Here is a 9,485-nt window from a genome sequence, read left to right as displayed (position 1 = left end):
ATGTACCAAAAGAATATAGCATAGACTTACATCAAATCATTAGTATAGTAATATAAAGTCTATCAGATTCCTAGAATGACAAAAAAATTAATGTTTGATTCCAATAAACAATACATGTAAGAAAGAACACTCGAAAACATATTAGTTCCTTATCCACTAGTGATGAGTAATATCATACTACCAAAAAAAGAAAATCTCAATTGAATCATGGCCATTGAATTCCTTATACCATGAGAGCTCACTCTTTAACACTAGTATTAGTCAACACTGTGTCAGCTTTTTAGAGAAAAAGAGTTCCTCTTTCTTTGAACTCCACACTCTCCTACTCTACTCTCTCTCTCTCTCTCTCTCCCCTAGTTCATGGCGGTTCTGAACCCTTTCTCTCTTTCCATTTCCATCACCTTCTTCCTCTTCTGCATCTTCTCCTTCTGCAAAGCCAAAGACTCTTCTTTATCTTCACCCACCACTTCCTCTGATGTTCAACTTCTCTTACTAAAAATCAAACCTTTACTTCAATCCAACACAGACAACCTCGTACTCTCTTCATGGAACACTTCAACACCACTTTGTCAATGGAGAGGGCTCAAATGGGTCTTCACCAATGCCTCTATTCTCTCATGCAGTGACCTATCTTCACCACAATGGACCAATCTTTCACTACACAATGACCCTTCTTTGCACCTTCTCTCTCTTCAGCTACCATCTGCAAATCTCTCTGGTTCTCTCCCCAGAGAGATTGGTGAGTTCCCTATGCTTCAAAGTTTGTATCTTAACATCAACTCATTGAAAGGGACAATCCCTCTTGAGCTTGGTTATAGTACTTCTCTTTCTGATATTGATTTGAGTTATAATTTGTTTATTGGGGTTTTGCCACCTTCTATTTGGAACTTGTGTGAAAGTGATAGGCTTGTTTCTCTTAAGCTTCATGGTAATTCATTAACTGGGTCTGTTTCTGAACCAGCATTGCCTAACTCTACTTGTAAGGATTTGCAGTTTCTTGATTTGGGTAGCAACAAGTTTTCTGGGAATTTTCCTGATTTTGTTACAGGGTTTGGTGCTTTGAAACAGCTTGATTTAGGTGATAATATGTTTATGAGCACAATTCCACAAAGCTTAGGTGAGTTAAAGCTTGAAAAATTGAATCTTTCTCATAATAACTTCACTGGGGTTTTGCCTTTTTTTGGAGAGTCAAAGTTTGGTGTTGATGCTTTTGAAGGGAATAACCCTGGCTTGTGTGGACCACCTTTGAAAAGTTGTAGTGGTAATAACTCTTCAATGAGTTCTGGTGCAGTTGCTGGTATTGTTATAAGTTTGATGACTGGTGCTGTGGTTTTGGCTTCTTTGCTGATTGGTTATATGCAGAACAAGAAAAGGAAGGGTAGTGGTGAGAGTGAAGATGAATTGAATGATGATGATGATTTAGAAGAAGAAATTGATGAAGAAAATGGTGTTAGTGGTAGTGGTAGTGCTGTTGGTGGAGCTGGCGAGGGGAAGCTTATGATTTTCTCCGGTGGTGAGAATCTGACATTAGAAGATGTGCTGAACGCGACGGGGCAAGTTATGGAGAAGACGTGTTATGGAACTGCTTACAAGGCAAAGCTTGCTGATGGAAGCACAATTGCTTTGAGGTTATTGAGAGAAGATAGCTGCAAGGATAGGAATTCATGTTTGCCGGTTATAAAGCAGTTGGGAAAAATTCGCCACGAGAATTTGATTCCTTTGAGAGCTTTCTATCAAGGGAAGAGAGGGGAGAAGCTCCTTATCTATGACTATCTTCCACTTAGATCCCTTCATGATCTTTTACATGGTTTGTTCAACACATAACTCTCACTATTCATTTCCTTTTATTGGTTCTTTTTTACATTTCAATCATATACTTGGATACATGGCATTTCATATTGCACTGAAACTTCACTTCTGTTTATTAAACGATTTGAAAATATCAGCATAATTCATAGTCAAACTCTTTTAGTTGTGTTGGTCTCTAATTTGATTAAGAATCCTTCAAAGTGAAAACACCTATAACCCGTAAAAGTGTCTAAAAACTAGAATCAAGTGCTGGTGAATTTTTAGCTTAAGGAGAAAAGAAATTATCCTTTGATGAAAGTTTTATACTAACTTTTATTAGGTGCTCAGGATCTATCAAAAAACGTTATAATTTTTATCGGGAGAATATCTGTCAGATACTTTGACAACTATTAATCTCTTCCTATATAATTTTTTTCTCCTCTTCATATGATCATGTCTTAATATATCGTAAAGAAGGGGAACATACAGGGATAAACTTGCTTACGTCGTATATAGATCCCTTGAGGCTTATATTGTTATATTCTAACCTCCCTTAAAACATAAATCTCGAGAGATTAGTGTAATTTCTGAAACAAGAGGGATGTTGGGTGTAAATAAACCAAACATCAAGGGGATCAATGTAATTTCGCCGAAATGAAATTTTGCACAAGTGAACATAAATTGTTGTTTCGATTTAGTGATTTGGGCAAGTCGGCTTTCCATTGATCATGATGTTGTAATTTTAACCTTGAACAGAAATTAAAGCAGGAAAACCAGTGCTGAACTGGGCAAGGAGACACAAGATTGCATTGGGTATAGCCAGAGGACTAGCATATCTTCATACAGGACTAGATTTTCCGATCACTCACGCAAACGTAAGATCCAAGAATGTGCTTGTAGACGACTTCTTTGTTGCCAGGCTCACTGATTTCGGCCTTGATAAGCTGATGATTCCTTCCGTAGCTGATGAAATGGTGGCGCTCGCTAAGACAGACGGCTACAAGGCTCCAGAGCTTAAAGAAATGAAGAAATGTAACAGCAGGACTGACGTCTATGCATTCGGCATACTATTATTAGAAATTTTGATTGGCAAGAAACCAGGTAAAAACGGAAGGAGCGGCGAGTTTGTGGACTTGCCTTCAATGGTGAAACTAGCGGTTCTGGAGGAGACGACAATGGATGTATTCGATGTGGAACTCTTGAAAGGGATAAGAAGTCCGATGGAAGACGGGTTGGTGCAGGCACTGAAGCTGGCAATGGGGTGCTGTGCTCCAATGACATCGGTTAGACCGAGCATGGAGGAAGTTGTTAGGCAGTTGGAGGAGAATAGACCAAGGAACAGGTCTGCTTTATATAGCCCTACAGAAACAAGAAGTGGAAGTATTACACCATTTTGAGATTTAAATTTTCACAAGGTTTTATGAGACTATGATTTTTCTTCAGTTGTGTAACATTTTTCTCATTTGAATGTGAGTTAGTGCCTGATTGTCTAGAAGCTTGTTGTATTATTAAATTTTTTCTCTTATAGCTTTTGCATTTAGGTACCTCAATTATCTTTGAAATTAAATGTAATCACATACACGATTATGCAAATTTGTGCATTTAGGAATTGAGAAAATGTTCAACATGCTTTACTCTGAATGGTAAGGAAAATTTAAGTCTAAATGTGATTTATTAATTCTCTTAGAAGATGTAATTCAGGACAATTCAATCTTAGTCTTTGTTTGATGTTTGCACAACTTTCCTCTAAAATTATATTAAAAACAATCAAATCTTAATCTCGCTAACTACTTTCGGCTAAGTAATCGAACAATGGCATAATATCTTAAATAATGTTTAATGACAAAACATAATATTTACTATCTTCTTATTATCTTGTCAATGATTTTTCTTGGTCGTCTTTTTTCTCCTAGGGATTGGACCAACTTTTATTTGATCTACTCTTGTTACAAGACTTCGATCAATCTCTTCCATATATGCCTGAATCTCCTAAATGCGATTTTACCACCTTTCTCTAATAGGAATACTCAAACTTTGTCCTAAATATCATCATTTTTAATCTTATATTGTCTAATATGTCCGGTAATCTAACACATTATTCTCGTTCTAATCTTATTCTCAACATTTGAAATCCATAATGTTGGACAAGTTAGTCCCTTTATAAGTCAAGTTCACTTGACCTAAACCATTACTTTTGATTGAAATCTTCCAAATCAATGTTCTAATTCTCTCTCATTTAGAATGAGTTGAACTGCAATGGTGTGCCAGATTTGTGCTTGAATTCAATGATTTTTTTGAAGTTTTTTTTGGGTTTTGTGTTGTTTTTGAAGTTTTAGAAATTGTGTTGTTCCATTGCATGAAGGTGGCAACTGGCAAGGGGGAAGGGTTTCAGAGAGGAACTTCTGACAGTGTTTTAAATTGCAGTTGCGATAATTGTGATTGTGATCATTGCGGCCGTTGGGCTGCTAATTGTGGCAGTTGCGGTATGAATTATTTTGTGAGTAGAAAATATTTTTAATATTGATGCCATCTGACGTGGCCCAATGTGGTTGCGTTGTGGCTCGTTGTGTTGGATCACTATGATTTGGTGTCACACCGCAATTGCATTGTGATGCAGTTGTGACAGTCACCGCAACCGCAATATTGTGGCATTGGCAAACCACAACCACAATATTGTGCAAATGGAGGACATTGTGGGAAGAATCGGAAAATGATGTTTTACCGAAGAATACGTGACTCGGTGCAATGATAAGGTTACTACTAAATGACCAGAGGTTGCATAATAGCCTCGTGCATGGTCGTCCTTTTCCCCGCTTAGTGGAAATATAAGATTTGATTGTTGTTGATGGATTGGTAACTAGTGTTTGAGACACTAGTTAAGGAACCAAGGATAAGATGTTCATTTTGAAATTTGATGTATTTAATATATCGCAAATTTAAAAGTTGTAGTTTTCAATAAAACTTTCTCATCTTTTGATTCATTAAAGAGTCCCCTGAAGGCACCTGGTAACACTAGTCTTTACTAAAATATTGTGCTTTTTGTTTCTTTACGAAAGGCGATTGTTGCAGTTCTTGGAAAATGCTTTATTTCTTGTTTATGTGTGTCTGATGCTATACATAATCGGTTCTAACTCTAGTTAAAAGTTGAATGATGTGTTAGATAATCGAAAACTAACATAAAACTTGGTCGAATCTCAATCATTTTTTGTGTGTCTATCTCCTTTGTGTGCCTTCCAGAGGCAGTGCTCAAGTTTGATATATACTCAAATGTAAAATCAAAGAACATTGTGGGAGAATGCAAGATGATGTTTTTTTGTCATAGTATTTGTGCTCTGGTGATTGTTGTGATATAGATTTATTGTAGTTATAAAGAATTGTTAAGAAATGTGATATAGATTTGATGTTACAGATACTTAATCATCTGCTAGAATATTATGGCTGCATCTCATTGACTTGATGATAGCTTTTGACAAAAGGATCAAGTCTTTGGTTGTGCATTCCAGTATTTTGCTCTCATTCGACGACGATGACGATGATATCTTGCGGAAAATTTCCTGTCAATCGCATTTTGTGATCGGCTAGACTGGCTTGATCTATAGGCTGACATAGAGCTAGGTGATTCTTTATATAAGTTGAAACCAGATACTGAGGATGAGAGTAATTGGAGAAAGAAAGTTGAAGTTGTAGTTCTTTCTTCATGTACTAATGATCACAAGTCTTCTCTGATTTCCGGTGCCTTTTTTCGCCATCTAGAATCTGTTATTGATCGTCGTCGATCATTACCTAGTGTTACATTGAGGTCAAGATTTCTCGGATTAGCCGGTCTGCCAATTACAAGAAAAATTTAGGATTCCATAATCCGCTAGTAATTAAATTTTAGAAAATTTCAGGGGTGAGTATACGCCGGAGTCGGCCTTAACTGATGATGATGCTGTAATTAAGTTTGCAATTTCCATCAATTCTGTGCTCATTACTTTGAATTCTGATTTAAATGAATGGTATGGGATATGTTTTTCATTACTCAGGGCAAGATTGATAGTATTTACTAGTTCTAGATACTAGTTACACTGTGAATTTACAATGAGGATAGTTATTCTTCCTATTCTTACTTAATTTGTTATTTTGGAACTTGAATTTTGAAATGATAGAGGATTTTGTATAATACAGATTAAGTGGAGTAAATGAAAATGAAGAACATTAGTGAAATTTATGTTCTTTCCTTCTCTGTCTCTCTGCTTCTTTGTATTATATCAGAATTTCTGTAACTCTAGTCTCTTGGCCTGTTTTTAAAGAGAATTTTAGATAAACTTAGTATAAGACATGCATTTACACTACATAATTCAATGTGTATCAAGTGAGCTGTGAGAATCATGTCTTACTCTAGGGTGTGAATATGTTCGGTTTGGTAAGACTTATTCCTTACTCGGTCATAACTGTGGATTGAGTTGTAACTCAAGCTCAGCTCTCAACCTGAAGGTTAATCCGACCTCATATATCGACCAAACTAGCTTTTAAACACAAACCTATCTCAAATATCGACCAAGATAATTTTTTAATGTGAAGCCGACCTAGACCTGATTAATGCATTCCTCTTTTTGATAAAAAACTCTTCTCAGTATTACTTATTTATGGATATGTGATTTGACATATGAAATAATATATATGTAGATATTTTTTTAATCATTTACATTACATATATATGATGAAAATATTAGAAAATCAATGACATGTAAAATGATATATGTTGCGATAATAAATTATTTGTACAAGAGTATTCTAATAACTAGCACCAACAATTGAAATACACGATTAAAAATATGAAATTGTATTAATAGATAAGTTGTTGCGACAAAATATATTATTTACTTTGGGCCAAAAATAGGCATATACAAACATGAGTGGTGAGTGATCATGAACAGGTTAGGTCATATTTGTCCCTTACTCAATTCTAAATATTAATTGGATCTAACTTTTGAACTCAAACTTAGCCCTAGACTCGAGAAATCCAATCATATATGCAATCATGATCAAGTCAAACCGGTTGAGCAGATATAATAAGGTCATGCTTACTCTATGTGAACTTGAACTTTTAGTGTAAAGATGATGTTATCAATTTAAGCAACACAAATGTAAAGCTTTATACACATAATTCATGCAATGATGCACAAAACTTAAGGAAAAATAAAATGTTTTCCTTAGTAAACAACAAAGATATTATCTTAGACTTTAGGACTTTCAGTTTGGTGTGCGTTAATATATCATGCATAGGTGCTTCAATTGGTTTTGGACTTCAATGAGTAGATTTATTAGAAGGGAAATAGAAGTACGTAAGCAAAGGGCTTTAGGTGAAAATGTAAGAGTCGAGATATCTTCTATGTTGGGAATCTCAATCTAGAGGATTGTTTGTTGCATTATATTCTAAGATATGTTGTGGTTCCAAAATTTTCCAATCATTGACAAATAAATGGTATGGAACTACAACTAATGTATGCTATTAAGCATAATATTTCTATAAACTGGGCTATGATGGTAATGCGTCAAATGTGGTCTTTTAGAGATACTCAGAGTCCCTTACCTTATGCTATAATCATCACTTTCATATACTTAAGCACTTTGGTATTTCCCCTGTTGGAGAGTCCATGGTTGAACCAGATGCTAAACATAACAAGATGATGTGAATGTGATGCACAAAATGGGATTCTTTCGAGACCTTATTCATCAGCTATACAAATGTCAAAGTGATCAAATGGTTGCTATGATGGAAAACCCTTCTAATGACCCTCCTACACCTTAGCCCTCTATATTCCCTTTCGAGTCATATTCATCTTTTGCCATGCCTACCAATCACATGATTACAGGTGAGTTGGTTTCGCTTCGAAGCTACATCACCACAAGGATGAATTCCCTTGATGCTCAGAATCAATAAGCCCAAGTTGAACTTAGAAAATTATCTAACCGATTAGACTACAGGGATCTTGACGATGACAAGCAGGAGTCTCAGGATTGTTGTCTAGGATTTGTTGCTATTTTTTATGATATAGTTTGTGAACCTGTTGAATTTTGACATTGTAATTTCTTAACTTTTGTTTCAATTCTGTTAATGTCAATATTCTGTTAATGTTGGTGTAGTTTGTGAACCTTTTCCAATTAATGTCAATATGCTATGTTATAAGATGAATTTATACTCGATCACCATATCATTTATCATTTATTTGTATTACTTAATTTTAAATGTCAACAATGATAAAAATAAATAATGAGTGGTATAGTGACAATATAAAACTTTCTTACATTGTATACATCTTTTTCTTTATATTTTTGTATTATTTGTTCATAATCTATTAATCATGAGTCAATTATCTTTTAACTTTTAAATAAATTAATATACGTGAATAATGAATTCACATCTTAATGTTTTTAATACTAAACTCTTAAAAAATTATAAGTTTAATATCTATATATTGTTTGTGTAAAAAAAATTAACACTGACAGCACATCATTCATCATTGATTTGTATTACTTTTATTAGAACTAATGATAATTATCATAAAAATAATGAATGGTGTGTTGACAATATAAAAAAATACTTATACCATCCGTATATACATATTAAACCCATAAATTATAACTTAAGCAACATCTCATAATTAATGGGGCTCATAAAGATTTCTATGTAATAGTTACTTGCATACCGAGTGATCCTTGCATGCACCTCATCAGCTTTTTCTCTCTCCAACCATAAATTTTAAGTGCATTTGTTATACAAACTTCTGTGTAACCCTAATGCATCTCCCACCAAATATGCTCTAACTATATCAATATTAAAAAGTTCAATGTTATGGTTAATGTTGGAAACAAGTCTAGCCCAATAATTTATGAGCTATAGATTGATGTAATTGTATATCTCTTATTCCACGTGTGTCTTAAAATAAAATAACTCCACTTTTTGTCCAACCACTATTTCTTATGTATATATATAGTTGAATGATTATAAATCTTAACTTCATTATTTATATATATATATATAGAACTACTCACGTGAAAACAATACGTTAGTGTGAGAAATAAGAATATTTAGCATAAACCACTAGATCTTGATTGAATGATTAAGATTTAAAAGATATATGCACATGACTATCATGTGATCAATAACTAATTTTTAATCTTAATCATCTATGATTGTTTGTAAGACACAAATCTATTATTCTCACAATTTTTATATGAAAACTGTTCTCACTCGAGTAGCTCCTATATATATATATACACTGCTCAGGATTGTTGTCTAGGATTTGTTGCTATTTTTTATGATATAGTTTGTGAACCTGTTGAATTTTGACATTGTAATTTCTTAACTTTTGTTTCAATTCTGTTAATGTCAATATTCTGTTAATGTTGGTGTAGTTTGTGAACCTTTTCCAATTAATGTCAATATGCTATGTTATAAGATGAATTTATACTCGATCACCATATCATTTATCATTTATTTGTATTACTTAATTTTAAATGTCAACAATGATAAAAATAAATAATGAGTGGTATAGTGACAATATAAAACTTTCTTACATTGTATACATCTTTTTCTTTATATTTTTGTATTATTTGTTCATAATCTATTAATCATGAGTCAATTATCTTTTAACTTTTAAATAAATTAATATACGTGAATAATGAATTCACATCTTAATGTTTTTAATACT

General features: G+C 33.7%; 1 protein-coding gene across 1 annotated transcript; it reads left to right on the top strand.

Moving 5' to 3' along the window:
• LOC109352567 (putative kinase-like protein TMKL1) lies at positions 268 to 3,381 on the top strand. The gene is made up of 2 exons (XM_019594658.1): positions 268 to 1,807; positions 2,545 to 3,381. The coding sequence occupies exons 1-2, from the start codon at positions 361 to 363 to the stop codon at positions 3,183 to 3,185; spliced, it is 2,088 nt and encodes a 695-aa protein (XP_019450203.1). The 5' UTR covers positions 268 to 360; the 3' UTR covers positions 3,186 to 3,381.

Source organism: Lupinus angustifolius, chromosome LG07 (genome assembly GCF_001865875.1).
Source record: "Lupinus angustifolius cultivar Tanjil chromosome LG07, LupAngTanjil_v1.0, whole genome shotgun sequence".
Lineage (NCBI taxonomy): Eukaryota > Viridiplantae > Streptophyta > Magnoliopsida > Fabales > Fabaceae > Lupinus > Lupinus angustifolius.
This window is presented reverse-complemented; position numbering and strand designations above follow the sequence as displayed.

Coding starts and splice junctions, on each gene's coding strand:
- LOC109352567 (XM_019594658.1), top strand. CDS start 361: ATGGCGGTTCTGAACCCTTTCTCTCTTTCCATTTCCATCACCTTCTTC. Junction 1,808..2,544: donor CCTTCATGATCTTTTACATG/GTTTGTTCAACA, acceptor AACCTTGAACAG/AAATTAAAGCAGGAAAACCA.